Raw genomic sequence first — 15,150 nt, 5'->3', positions numbered from 1 at the left:
GTATCCATATTTCTACCAACACTCTGTATGTGATTATTTGTATTCGCTAAGAAGATGGAAGCTTTCTCTACAGCGCTCCTCTTTCCTTTCTGAGCTGTCATCAGAATTACCTTTAACAGTCCCTTCATGGCAATATCAACTTTTTCTAGCTTGTATAAAATCACTACCAGGGACTTCCCTGGCAGTCCAGTGATTCAGACTCCACGCTACCACTGCAGGGAGCAAGTTCCTTGTCCTGGGAACTACGATCCCACACATTTCACGCAGCAAAAAAAGAAAAAGAATAAGAAATCACAAGCAGCCTCTACCCATTAACCAGTTCACAAGCCACTACCACAATTTTTTGGTATTTGTTACAGCCGCACCCCACTTGTCAGCATCAATTTCTGTCTCAGGGCTTTTCAGAGAAATACAACTAACAGAAGATAGATATAGAGATGGCTACAATTTATAATGCGGAATTGGCTTATGTGATTATGGAGGCTGAGGAGTCTCATGATTTACTGTCCGCAAGCTGGAAACCAAGGAAAGTTAGCAGTGTAATTCCAGCCCAAGTCTGAAGGACTAAGAATCAGAGCAACAGCTATGTAACAAATTCATTCATGTTTGTCCCCAGGTCCACTTTTCCTATACCATAACAGTAAATAGGCAGAAGGCAAAGGACAACGCCAAAGCCTTTGACTGTGTGGATCACAACAAACTGTGGAAAATTCTTAAAGAGATGGGAATACCAGACCACCTGACCTGTCTCCTGAGAAATCTGTATGCAGGTCAAGAAGCAACAGTTAGAACTGGACATGGAACAACAGACTGGGTCCAAATAGGAAAAGGAGTACGTCAAGGCTGTATATTGTCACCCTATATGCACAGTCCATCATGCTCCATGTGCTCCAGGCTGGATGGAGCACAAGCTGGAATCAAGATTGCCTGGAAAAATATCAATAACCTCAGATATGCAGATAACACCACTCTTATGGCAGAGAGCAAGAAAGAACCAAAGAGCCTCTTGATGAAAGTGAAAGAGGAGAGTGAAAAAGTTGGGTTAAAACTCAGCATTCAGAAAACGAAGATCAAGACATCCAGTCCCATCACTTCATGGCAAATAGATGGGGAAACAATGGAAACAGTAACAGACTTTATTTTTTTAGACTCCAAAATCACTGCAGATGGTGACTGCAGCCAGGAAATTAAAAGACACTTGCTGCTTGGAAGAAAAGCTATGACACACCTAGACAGCATATTAAAAAGCAGAGACATTACTTTGCCAACAAAGGTCCGTCTAGCCAAAGCTATGGTTTTTCCAGTAGTCATGCATAGATGTGAGAGTTGGACTATAAAGAAAGCTGAGCACTGAAGAATTGATGCTTTTGAGCTGTGGTGTTGGAGAAGTTTCTTGAGAGTCCCCTGGACTGCAAGGAGATCAAACCAGTCAATCTTAAAAGAAATCAGTCCTGAATATTCATTGGAAGGACTCATCCTGAAGCTGAAACTCCAATACTTTGGCCACCTGATGCCAAGAAGAGACTCATTGGAAAAGACCCTGATGCTGGGAAAGATTGAAGGCAGGAGGAGAAGGGGACAACAGAGGACAAGATGGTTGGATGGCATCACCAACTCAAGGGACATGAGTCTGAGCAAGCTCCAGGAGTTGATGATGGACAGGGAGGCGTGGTGTGCTGCAGTCCATGGAGTCGCAGAGTCGGGAAGAGCAACATCTAAATTATCTAACTTATCTAACAAAAGGGGCTATAAAGATAACCTGATTTCACCATGGATGCAGAATAGCCTCATTCTCAGATAAGAAAGACTTAGATATGGAAAAGGAACTAGCTTTTTCTAAGTTTCTAGAACTAGCCAAGTTCTAAGGGGAGAAAAGAGGGGTGAATGCAAACAAAAGTCTGGGACAGGATTGGATCAGCTACCTTGGTGGAACATAAAGGATAATTCTGTTGTTGAGCATACAGTTTGTGGGGCTTTCCTACACAATAGAAAAGTCCAGGCAAGAAGTGACGACCACCTAAAAGAATGAATTTTTATGTTATCGGCATTATCTCATCTAATTTTGAAATTGTAATCTTGTCTTTGTGATATATACTTAGTGCTACAGGATACTTTTTATTTCATAGCTGAGGAAACTGAGGCTCAGAGAAGCTAAATCCTTTACTTACCCAAGACCACCCAGGCATTAAGGGTCTAAACCAGGATCCAAACCAAACTTCTGGCCTACTTTGAACCCTACGTTCTTTCTCAGCACCGAGGAACCACACTTTTTGCTGGCTTCCATCCCTGACTTATTTTTCCCAACAATCAACAGTGTTAAACATTTATTCATGATTGCCTTCATTAGGGCTTTACAGGTGGCTCAATGATAAAGAATCTGCCTGCCAATGCAGGAGATGAAGAAGATGTGGGTTTCATCCCTGGGTTGGGAAAATCTCCTGGCAGAGGAAATGGCAACCCACTCCAACGTTCTCCCCTGAAGAATCCCATGGACAGAGGAGCCTGGCGGGCTATATAGTCCATGGGGTTGCACAGAGTGGACAGGACTGAGAATGCACGCCTTCATCAGAGCTATTTTCCTCCTTCATTTAGGTGAAGATGTCAATGTTTTCTTTATTAGCAAGAAGAAATTGTTAACAGGTTTATTTTTTCCTAACAAATGATTCTCAAGATGACAAAATTGAAAAACATTAAGCCTTGCTTAAAATACAGGGCTACAATCAATTTGTGAAGATGTTTCAATTTCATACTGAAAAAATCATTTTTTTTTCCTTTTTATTACTTACATTTTCCTCTCATTTGGCTTTAGCACCATCAGAGCTGGTTTTTAAAAAACAATAATTTACACATAAATAATGGATAGAAATTTGTTGTGCAGTGCAGTAGCAACTAGCCTCAGAGGGCTACTGAGCGCTTCAAATGGCTTCATCCTAAGTGAGATATGCCAGAAGCCTAGAATACACATTGGATTTTGATTAGTATGAGTAAAAATTTTTTGTATCTTTATTAATTACATGTTGGAATGATACCATTTGGAATCTACTTAAGTAAATGATATTATGTAAATTAATTTCACCTGTTTCTTTTCACTCGCGTAAGGTGCATTCTAGAAAATTTATAATTATGTAAGTGGCTTGCATTTGTGGCTCTCATATTTTGATTAGACAGCACTGGCAGAAGATGAAAAAGAGAGGCGTTTCATTGAAAGGTAGTGTATTTTCTTAAAATTTCTGGAGGGTAAGAGAAAAGAGAAGAGAGTAAAGCTTGGTCATACTGTGACCTACTGTGATAAACACCTACAGTGAATTGAGAGGAGCGGGGGTGGGAGGCGTATTTCGATTCTGTTCCTCTTCCCTTCCCCCGCGACTAACGTAGCAGGTGGCAGACGAGCTTCCACTGCCCGGCTGCCTGCCAGTCCTCGGGTCTCGCCTGCGCCCGCACATTGAACACACCTGCGCGCCTCCGGAAGGTGAGCGTCCGCGAACCCTGGCGCCGGCTCCACGCCCCCTCCCCCCGTAATTTATTTATTTCCTGGCCTCAACCGTCAGTCTCGCACTTCTCTCCCGAGAACCATCGCGCAGGCCGGGCCTAGCAGGGGTAAGCGCCCCGTTCAGCCCCTCGCCCGGCCCTCGCGGCCTAGGCGCCGCTCGCCGGACCGCCTGCTGGGCCGCGGCTGCCCGCCCGCCCGCCGCGAACGGGAGGAGCCGAGGCCGGCGCGCCCTGGGCCTCCGGGCCGCGGGGGGCCGCTGTGACCCGCCTTCGCCCCCGCCGCGCCGGAGGCGGGGGAGCCAGATTTGTGGGGAGAATCGGAAAGCCGAGGCTAGCCTCGGGGGGCGGGCGCTCCGAAGCAGCGGGTTCGGCGGGTGCTTTAGCTGCCGTCCGCTCCGCCCGCCCGAAGCGCTGAGGAGCCTAGCGGGGACCCGCCGCCCTCCTCCTCCATGAGGCCTGAGTGAGCGCCGCGGCGAGAGCCGGCCCGCGGCGCCTCCCCTCGTGTCCTCTCCCGAGCGCAGCAGCAGCGGCCCCCGGAGGAGGAGGAGGAGCATGTCGGACGGTTTCGACCGGGCCCCAGGTGCTGGTCGGGGCCGGAGCCGGGGCCTGGGCCGCGGAGGGGGCGGGCCTGAGGGCGCTGGTTTCCCGAACGGAGCGGGGCCTGCTGAGCGGCCGCGGCACCAGCCGCCGCCGCCGCCGCCTCAACCCAAAGCTCCGGGCTTCCTGCAGCCGCCGCCGCTGCGCCAGCCCAGGACGGCCCCGCCGCCAGGGGCCCAGTGCGAGGTCCCCGCCGGCCCCCAGCGGCCTGCCCGGCCCGGGGCGCTCCCAGGTACGGAGCCGCTCTAGGGGACCCCGTCCTCCCGGGCCAACGCTTCCCCCACCACGGCCCTCCGCGCGCCCCCGAGGAGGGAGGCGCGCTGTCCCCTCTTTACACCCCAATTCCCCGAGAGCGTTCCCCGAAGGGCCCGGTTGTTTCGGGGTGGGGACGGGCCCAGAACCGGGTTTGGAAGGTGGCCGCCAGAATCCTTTGTGCTCCCCGGCGGGGGGAGGGGCCCGTGGCGCCCTCTGAGTTCTGCTGTCCCGGGAGGAAGTAAAATTCGCCTCCCCTCCCCAGCCCCCGAGGGGGAGGCCTGAGGCGGGCATCCACCTCTTTTTAACCGACTCTTTAAAAAAGAAAAAATGAAAAATAAGCCCTCACGTATTTATTTAGAAAGCAGTATGTACATAAAATGATTAAAGCAAGTCTATTGTTCCTTTTTGCAGGCTCTTTGCAGCTATCCTGGCGATAACCTTAAATTTCGTGGTGGTTCTTGTTTGACTTAGAAACCAGTCTTGCTCAGATGGCTTTTCCGTATATGTAAGTTATTATCCAAAGGAATGAAAGCATCTGACACCAATTTTTTTCCCCCCTTTCCCAGAACAAACGAGGCCCCTGAGAGCTCCATCTAGTTCGCCGGATAACATCCCACAGCAGAATTCGGAGTCAGCAATGGCTAAACCCCAGGTGGTTGTAGCTCCTGTATTAATGTCTAAGCTGTCTGTAAACGCCCCTGAATTCTACCCATCAAGTTATTCTTCTAATTATACAGTAAGTACACCTTTTTACTACAACTCTAATTTAGTATTACTGGAAGAATGTGGTTATTACATCATTTATCAGTATGCTGGTGTGCTTTCTGTACCTCACATAAAAACATGAATGTATTGAAATCATGAGGAAACAAAAGTGATTCAGGAATGTATTTATTATATTCGAGGTAGTTATTACAGTCAAGGTATCAGAACATAAGCTTGAGAGTAGAGAGTCTTGTCTATTTTGTTCATTGCTGTATTTCCACCATCTATAGTTTAATAAATTTACAGTGGTCAAGGACATCTTCAGTCTATAAAACTGAAGTCTGTGTCCTGACTTTATGGACGACCTATAGAATAGTGGCCTGGAAAAGTTAATTTTTAATTTGATTTTAGCGGGACAGCTGGATATTCACTGGTAACTTTAGGGTAAATTAAACTGGTTTTGCTGCGGGCTAATTGTGGTAGGTGTTTGAATGTTAAGAAGTACACATCTGGGCTCTTATGTTAAAATAGAAGTGTTTCTGGTTCTAATTAACAGTTATATAGAAATGTAGGGAGTTTTGATAAAGTGTTTAGGTATAAAGAACTTCTTTCAGATTCATCTTTGTCAATAATATAAATGTTAGAAATTGGTGTCACCTAAATATCAAGAGAAAACAATCAAGCATGGTTGGGATACAAAGAAAAGAATTGTTGTGATAGTAAATGCATAGCAATTGATTGTAGATAAATAGGGCAGGGACCATTCTGGATTGAAGAAATAATACTTTAGCATAAGTCCTGTCTCTCCTGTTCATTTTTTGACATGTAAGTATACGGAATAGTGTAACTCAGGTTTAGCTCAAAGTTTCACAATGTGAAAATACTTGGGCATCCAGATAATGGAAAAGGAACGTTATCACCATCCCCACAGCCCACTCTGTCTCCTTCTAATCATTACTGTTCTCCAAAGTCAAAGTCGCTCAGTCCTGTCTTGCCTCTTTGTGACCCCATGGACTATACAATCCATGGAATTTTCCAGGCCAGAATACTGGAGTGGGTAGCCTTTCCCTTCTCCAGGGGATCTTCCCAACCCAGGGATCGAACCCAGGTCTCCCGCATTGCAGGCAGATTCTTGACCAGCTGAGCCATAAGGGAAGTCCACTGCTCTCCAAAGGTAACCACTATTTTGATCTAACAGTAATCTTGCTTCTGTTCAAAATTCATATAAATGGAGCCTCATAGAATATACTATTTTTCTCTTTTCATTCAACATCAGTATTAATCAGTATTGCAGCATGTTGCTGGAGGTGATTTATTCTCGTGGCAATCCACTGTGTGAATATTTGTTGATGAACATTTGGTTGGCTTTCACAGTCGGGCTATTATGTTTGGGGCTGCTGTTCTTGTCCATGTCCTTGTTTGTGTTTGGTATATATCTAGGAGTGGAGTTGTTGGGACATACGGTAGCTAGGTTTAGTAAAGACTTCTGAATACTTTTCCAAAAAGACTGATTCCAGTGTATTCATTGAGTACCATATGGTTTCCAGGTAGTTTAATTCCTTATCAGCACTTGGTATTTGCTATTTTAAGTTTAGCTATTCCGGTGGGTGTGTGTCATCTTTTTTAATTTGAAAAGTCCCTGATCAACTAATGGTAGCACACCTTTTTTGTTGCTTTGGGGGAGAGAGTTAGAGGGACTTTACTTCCATATTTGATATAAGGTATAGGAGAACTTTTTATTCCATATTTTAGAAACTTCATGCGTCTTAGACTGCATTAGGAAAGAGCTTTGGGGCTGGAGAGGGGAAAGTACAGGCATAGCAGGAAGAGCAGTTGACTTGGGGTGGAATGGGCCATCAATCATGTAAAGTAGAAATGAGAGCAGCTTGGATTCTTGCCCCAAAACTGTTTTTGGCTTAGAGAAGAAAGGAACCATTTGAGAGCTTTGAGTAGCTGAGTAACTTAAGGATACTTACCTTAACAGCCACAAATGGTTTCTCATTTGTTTGCTTTCCCAGTGATTTGGGCTATTTCATGGTGAGAGGAATGTAGTTTTTTCATAATTCTCTACCAGCTAGTTTCTTAAATAGTTCACGTGACTCCCTGAGAGCAGTGTATTGAGCCATGTTAGTCGACTTCTTTGAGCCATTGCCATCTTTTTGGCACTTCTTAATCTCTTGTATATCAGCTCCAGCTTGGCTCTGTTTGCCAGAGCAAACTGCAGACTGGAAGCCCTGTCTGCATGGCTCACATGTTGCCTGCAGGTGTCTTCTTTGGCCCTGAGTATTTTTTAAAGTGGGGCTTTATACTTTACCAGTACTTACATTAGATACTGCAAAGCTGATTTTTTTTTTTTTTTTTTTTTTTTTTGAGGTTTCTTTGAAATCATAAGATCTGGCCATACTGGACTGCTATTTTGATAGAGCAAATGTTGGCTGGAGCTGAATAGAGGCAGCCCCTTTAGATGGTGTGTAAGCTCTAATTTGCTCACCGGCTTACTTCATTTGCCTGTAATCCACCTGGATTCTATAGGCATTCAAGCTTGCTGAGTGTGTGTGTGCTCAGTCATGTCTGACTCTTGGCGACCCCATGGACTGTAGCCAGCCAGGCTCCTCTGACTGTGGGATTTTCCAGGCAGGAATACTGGAGTGGGTTGCCATTTCCTTCTCCAGGGCTCAAACCAGGGTCTCTTGCATTGCAGGCAGATTCTTTACTGTCTGAGCCACCAGGGAAGCCCCAAGAATGAGTCCGGCTCATATCAAAACTTTAAGGACTAGACACAGAACGGGGGACGTGCGCATCAGAGCACTCACAGGGCTACCCAGGAATCCAACCTGCGTCTTTTGCATCTTGTGCGTTGTCGGCGGATTCTTTACCATTTCGCCACCTGGGAAGCTTGCTACTCCTGCCCTGTTATATCATTCTCTGGCCTTAGCCTTTTACCCTCTGTCAAAGCTAAGAGTTTTTCTCAGTCACAGAACAGCAATATCCTTGATTTTTCCCTTGAGTCTTAGGATAAAGTCTGATTATGAGAGAAGATTTTCCTGACAGTAACCATAATCCAGAGTTAGCTGTATTCATTCACTTGTTCAGAAAATAATTGAATACTTAACCATGAATCAAGGGCTGGGGATACAGCAGTGGATAAAAAGTTCTTATCTTTGTAGAGCCTGTATTCTAGTGGTCTCCTGGCTGGATTTCCAGAAATTTCTTGAATCTTCCTTTGTTATACACGTGAGAGGCTATTGCTTGATATCCTTGAGGAGGATCTGCTCTCAAGAATGCATGTGTTTTACATTTTTTACAATAGTCTTTTACTGTGCTTTCATAACCTTTCTAAAACTCTAGGTCCTTTTATCTTCAAACCTTCCTTTAATCTCACTGCTAGAATCTTCTTTATATGCCTTCTTACCAATGAGTTGCCGTGTCCATCTATTCCTGGCCATTGCTTTTTCTCAGGTCAACTACTACCTCTTAAATATTTAATCATGGTTCACTTATGAGAACCAAAAATTCCACATAGGAGTTGATAAATTATTTACTAAGAGACAAAATCCCCCACCCTCCCCAACATGCACAAAAAATCCCAGCTTTTTCTGAGAACATCCTCCTTCAAGTTACTGCCCAGTTTTTCTTGCCTTTTAATTGTAACATTCTTCAAAGGAAAAATTGTTCACTGTTGTCACTACTTTACACCTCACTGACCATTGAAACCTCTGCAGACTGATCCTCTTAATTGTACTATTTTTGTGACAGCTGAGGTTTTTATTTTAAAATTGATTGTCGTCTTAACTCTCATCTAAATAGACTTCTTGAACACCGTGTGATCTGTAAGGTTGACCTCCTGGTGTAGGTCCTGAGCAAGGTGCCAAGAGCACATTTTAAGTCTTTCAAAATTTCCTCCTTTTTAAGAACTGAATATTTATGATACTAATCTTGTCTTAAATTTTTCTCTCTTCACATAGTTTTGATTACCAAGACTGCAACCATCATTTTTTCAGATTTGAACCAATGAAATTATTCTACAGCATTTGCTCCTATGAGCACCTCTCCTCATTTACTTTTCCTTTGGCTTCTGTGGCAGTTCTTCATCCTTCGAATTTTCAGACCATTCCTCCTCTACTCAGACTGCAGGCTCTGAGAATTGTCTTTTTTCTGTTTTATTACTTCCCTTGATGATACTACATATCTCCTAGAATCTGACCACCACATACCTGCTTGCTGATAACTCTGGAATCTAATTCTTCCTCTCAACTCCAGGCTTATGTTTCCTTTTGTTTTGCCCTCTTCTGAGGATTGCACATTCAAACTCAAGAACAAAGAAAAATTCATGTTTTGCAAACCTTTGCTTACATTTTTGTATTCTACCTAACTGCTCAGGCTAAAAGCTTGTATGGTGTACGACTCACTTTGCTCTTCCACAGTCTTGCCCGCTTTTGATCAAGTTAACTAAAATAGTCTTGACTGTTCACGTAAATGTCTGATCATTTTCTTTTGTTCCCACTGCTTTGGTTAGGGGCTTATCTCTTGACAGTGTATTCAAAGTACCTATGATGTTCCTACTAATCTCTTGTCACAGAATTCTAAGAAAAATAAAACTTAAATATTCCTCAACTTGGAAGCCATTTGACTTCACATTAAAGACTGAAGAAATTTATACTTTAAAAAAATCTGGTACTAGAGAACTAACATAGGCTTTGATTCCAACATTGGAGTGTTCATCTGTTCAGAATACTCTGTGCCTCCCTTTTCCCTTTGTGAAACAGCAGGCTTTGAATCCCCTGTTCAGCTCTATTCAGAACAGCTCTGTTTCCTCTTTTACTTTCACATTTCAGATTCCCTTAAAAGAGTAATGCTTATTTGGGGGAAAAAAACAAAAAACAAAAACTGAAGTCAATGTTCTAACCTGCATTTTGCTTCAATGAATGACATTTGATCAGAACAGTTAGGAAATCAATACCATTTGCTGGGAGACTTCCTGCTTTTCATTGTCATTAATAGTAGGATACCACAAATGTGTAAATTTTAAATTGCATATCAAAATCTTAAAACTAGTTTTTAATTGTAAAACTCATATATGTTTGTAGTTAACATTAAGTAATTATTTAATATAATGCATTTGTAATGCTTAACCACTTTCACAATTTCATAATAAAGTCGGTGCCGTACCAGGTTGCTTCAGTCATGTCCAACTCTTTGCGACCTACAATCTTTATGGACTGTAGCCTGCCAGGCTTCTGTCCATGGGATTCTCCACAAGAATACTGGTGTGGGTTGCCATGCCCTCCTCCAGGGGATCTTCCCAACCCAGGGATCTAACCCACGTCTCCTGTGGCTCCTACATTATAGGCGGACCCTGAGCCACAAGGGAAGCCCTAAAGAGTGAGTATTTATAATTGTTTCCTCACTCCATAGATAACTTATCCTTTGTCTATCTTTACAGAAATTTTCATTGCCTAAAGCTAACATTAAATAGTATGAAAATATGGTTCTGTATTATTTTAATTTGCTGTGTTGATAGTATTTCTGTATTGATACTTGTCTTTTCAGTGGCTATATGATGTTTTATCGTGTGGCTATAAGGTAACATACTTAACCAATTCTTTGAATTGTTAGATGAATTTTTGGCAACTTACATGTAATTAAAAGCTTATTTTAAGTTTATAAATAAGTAAACTAATGTATCAAAATTGGGTTATAGGCCTTTGAATTTTTTGGAGTATAGCACAGAAGTTAAATGCGTAGACTTTGTTCTGTGCTCAATTCTTAATAACTTATATGTCTGTAAGAGCTATATGAGCATGCGCAGATTACTTGAGTTGGTACAACATCCTTCCTTGCCTAAACCCACCCTAACCCCGACCCCTGCTTGGTTTTTTCACTGCCTCTTGAATTGGTCTTAGTGTGGTCCCCAAACCCTACAAGAACTCCCCATTTGCCTCATGGATCGCATTAGCAACTGCCTTATCCTCAGTTTGTGTATTCTGGCATCTCTTAAAGGTATTAGGCAAATGCATATCTCCTTAGGGCCTGAATACTTCTTGTCCTCCTTGCATAAAATCTTTCCTCAGATATTTGTGTTGCTGGTTTTAGGGTTGGTTGTTTTGCTTTTTCTTTCTCAGTTCGGATATTAACTGTTCGGAATTCTTCCCTGACAGTTTTTTCCACTATATCTCAATATCTGAAAAGTGTCTGCCATTATGAAATAATAAACCCAAGAGAGGAAGGAGGACTTTGTCTCCTTTATCCATGATGTGGCAGTATTCCCAGCACCTAGAGCAGTCAAGTAAGCAGTAACACTCAGATGGTTTTGAATGAACAACATGCTATATTTGCAACTGGTGGCTATTGGTTTATTGATAGAGGACCATCCTAGGTACCAACAAGTGTAGTTGATCATTCTCCTTTCTGGATGCTTTTTACACTTTAGCTCCTTTAGGTGTGAGAACATGGCTGTTGTATTTGGAATGTGTTTCAGTATTTTCCTAGAAATTTAAAATTTGTTGAATACTTAGTGCCTTACTGTGTACTGGTCCAAGGGCTTTTACTGATTAACTCACTTAACTCATTAACTCATGTAATTCTGTCACACAGCTGTAATGTTTATGATTCATGAATTTGAATTTCATCAACACTGATGCTTACTTTATCTTACAGTACAGTTACTTAATTTGGATTCAAGTGTGTAATCAGACAGACATTTAAAGTATGCAAGTTTCCCTGCTCTTCTGCTCAGTGAACCCTGTATGAGCACTATAGGCACCATGCTCTGCTCTTCCTGCCTCTGCTCTTAATTCCTGAGTCCTCTTATAGTACCTGTAGTAGGTCATGTTAAATATCACTGTAGTGTCTAGAAGTATAAAAAAATTATGCAACATGGCCTCTAAATGGTAGTCAGCTTAAGAATAGTGGTCATTACTAGCAGTGTTAGTCTTCTCACTAAGATTATACATCCAACTTCAACATGGGGCTTTCCTAGGGCAAATTCTGACTAGGTATGATTTTTTTTTTTTTTTCCCCCTTCCTTACTTTACTCACTGACTTTGGAACTTAACTCCTTCATAAAATGCTTCCATACTGTAGTCATAATTGTTTCATGTGGTTTCTCATTTTGGCTTCTTTTGGAAAGGGGTAAATTTTATCAAGCATAGTTATTGGATTTCCCTGGTGGCTCAGATGGTAAAGAATTTGCCTGCAGTGCAGGGGACCCACGGGTTCAATCCCTAGGTTGGGAAGATTTCCTGGAGAAGGTAATGGCTGTCCACTCCAGTGTTGTTGCCTGGAGAATCCCATGGACAGAGGAGCCTGGCAGGCTACAGTCCCTGGGATTAGAGTCAAGACATGACTGAGCGACTAACACTATCACTTTCATGGACTTAAAAGCAAAACAAAAACAAAACAGATGATGAAGCAGACATCAGTCAACTTTTGGGCTTCCCTGGTGGCTCAGCTGGTAAAGAATCCACCTGCAATGCAGGAGACCTGGTTTTGATCCCTGGGTTGGGAAGATCCCCTAAAGAAGGAAATAACTCTCAAGTAAACTTCAGAATGCTTTAAGTAAGTGGTATTCCAGACATTGTGAACATAAGGATTGATACTCAGATCTGTTATCTTTTGCACCAGTCACCCTACTCAACATTCTGCCATTATTTAAAATGCTGGAAACTAATAAAGGTGATAGTGGTTTTAAAAAAAAAAAACCAAAACTTTATTGGGAGTATAGTTGATTTACAGTGTTGTTAGTTTCAACAAAGTGGAACCTGTTGTACCTATATCTACTTTTTTAGATTGTTTTCTCATATAGCTCTTTACAGAGTGTTGAGTAGAGTTGCTTTTGCAATACAGGAGGTCCTTATTAATTATGTGTTTTGTATACAGTAGTATGTATATGTCAATCCCATTCTCCATAAGTTTTTTTTCTATGTGACTCCCATTTCTGTTTTGGAAATAAATTCGTGTCATTTTTTAAAGACTTGATTGTGCATATAAGCAATCATCATATGACCTTTGTCTTTCTCTGACTTATTTTGATAATCTCTAGGTTCATCCATTATTTCATTTTTTACGGCTGTATATAAGTACCACATCTTTATCCATTCATCTCTCGATGGACATTTAGGTTGCTTCTGTGTCTTGGCTGTTGTAAATAGTGCTGCTGTGAACATTGAGATGATAGTGATATTAATTGGAAACTTGCTACTATCAAGATTGGCTGGACATAGCAGCCAGAAAGTCTCTTACCACTGTACACTATATTTTGTAATCATTTAAACTATAAAGACATTTTCTGTCTTTGGAGATTGACAGATAACAAACTTTTTTTTCCAATATAGAAATTGTTGAATGTCTACAAGGAAAGAGAATGGTATATTGAATGCCCATGGCCTCAATAGTTAACTACATGTGGCCATTCTTGTTTCTATATATCTGGTCCCTCTCCCCCTTCCATTTTGAAACAAATCCTGAATCTTATTATTAACTCTAAATTTTGATATTGGGTCTTACAGTGAAATACTGGTTTAAACTTTACTTCTCAGTAATCTTGTAAATCTGCCAGAGGTGGGAAGACAGTTCTCTACCCAGCTAGATGGAGCCCTTCTGTTACCACATTTTGGCTGTTAGGCAAGGAAAAAGTGGACTGAACTTTTTGAAGAAAATAACATTTTATCAGGTTAAAGATTCTTAAAAATACCATTTGAGCTAGAGACATTCCAATTTAAAGCTGCCTCATGTTTATTTTAGCTAGTTGCATGGATTAATTTTTTCTCTTTTAACCTTTGACCTATAGGAATCCTATGAGGACGGCTGTGAGGATTATCCTACTTTATCAGAATATGTTCAGGATTTTTTGAATCATCTTACAGAACAGCCTGGCAGTTTTGAAACTGAAATTGGACAGTTTGCAGAGACCCTGAATGGCTGGGTTACAACAGATGATGCTTTGCAAGAACTTATGGAACTCATCTATCAGCAGGTAGGTTGGCTGACTGCATGCGTGCTCATTGAACAGCTGCCCTGATGGTGGAAGATGGTGGCTGCTCCTTGAGGGGAGCCAGGTTCACGTTCACCAGCCTCGACATGCCTTGACTGTTTATGGTTCATGGGAGCTTTTAAGTCTCTGTTGTACAAAATTTCTGTAATTAGAGATCCAGGACTGTAGCCAAGGCTCTGTACAGGCATTTGGAAGGAGTTTTGGACACTTATGAAGACACTACATGAATATCTTGCTTTTTTCCAAACCCCTGTTTTACAAGAATCTGCCGTTATTGGAGTAGGGGAGAAAAAGTCATGGGAGAACTTTTTTGCCTCGTAAATGATTCTTTATTTAAAAAAAAAAAAAAAAGACTATAAACACTGACTTGAATCTTAACGTTTCTGCTTGTCTTTAAAATTTTCAAGGATTTTTAATTCCTTAAAAAATCTAATGTCAGTCTAGGTTATTTACACAGAGTTTAGTTTTAATCTTAGCATATTGGTCATTGATACGTTAATGCTATTTTAAGGGGGAAAACATAGTACTCAATTTTGAAGATAAATCTAAGGTCAGTGAGTGAGACTGGCCAAAAACAATAGGAGATAAGTGCCGCCCAAGGTTATGTTTCTCTTCAAGTCATTGCTGAAGGAGCAGCTCTAACTTGGATATATGAAAGGGTGACTTACGATAGCAGGTCAATTTTTTTTTTAACTGAGTGTTTCATTTGACTATTTTTCCAGTTTGTTTTCAATTGTTTCTAGACTCCTATATTACCTGGCCAGTTCTTAGATTTTTTTTTTGAAAATGCCTGAGCTTTTAGGAAGATAGAACTGCTCTGTTTGTCCTGAATCCTACTTTTGACATGAAAACTGTTCATCTTCCTTGGTGTTAAACTAGTAAGAAATATGTAAACTCATATCATGGAGCATGGAGATACAAAGATTAAAACCTTTTTAGCAGAAAGAGTTAAAATTGGTTGTCAGTGGAAGTAAAGTTGAGGTATAGCAGGGATGCATGAAACTTTAATGACCAATTTTGTTGTCTTTAAATTTACTTTAAATTTTAAGAGCAAAGGCAGTGCCAATAATGAAAAAAGTATAAAATTTGAATTTTAAGTCTTTTGTGGTACC

The 15,150-nt window shown here is 41.7% G+C and overlaps 1 protein-coding gene across 4 annotated transcripts in view; it reads left to right on the top strand.

The window, feature by feature from the left end:
• Positions 1-2,237: 2,237 nt before the first annotated feature.
• The window catches only part of PAIP1 (poly(A) binding protein interacting protein 1), a 29,006-nt gene continuing 16,093 nt past the window's right edge, over positions 2,238-15,150 (top strand). Inside the window, exons 1-4 of one of the 4 annotated variants that reach the window (XM_086361661.1) lie at positions 2,238-2,592; positions 3,379-3,469; positions 4,908-5,077; positions 13,835-14,020. In XM_086361661.1, coding sequence (XP_086217787.1) covers positions 4,979-5,077; positions 13,835-14,020 — 285 coding nt within the window. In that variant the 5' untranslated portion in view covers positions 2,238-2,592; positions 3,379-3,469; positions 4,908-4,978. Of the gene's footprint in view, positions 2,593-3,343; positions 3,598-3,790; positions 4,319-4,907; positions 5,078-13,834; positions 14,021-15,150 lie in introns of those variants that run through there. The other 3 variants (XM_086361660.1, XM_086361659.1, XM_086361658.1) reach the window with 3 other exon arrangements.

This window comes from Bos grunniens, chromosome 20, assembly GCF_055505025.1.
Source record: "Bos grunniens cultivar Pamir isolate PY7600 chromosome 20, Bosgru_T2T1.0, whole genome shotgun sequence".
NCBI lineage: Eukaryota > Metazoa > Chordata > Mammalia > Artiodactyla > Bovidae > Bos > Bos grunniens.
The sequence above is the reverse complement of the archived record's forward strand: the minus strand, read 5'-3'. Positions and strand labels throughout refer to the sequence as shown.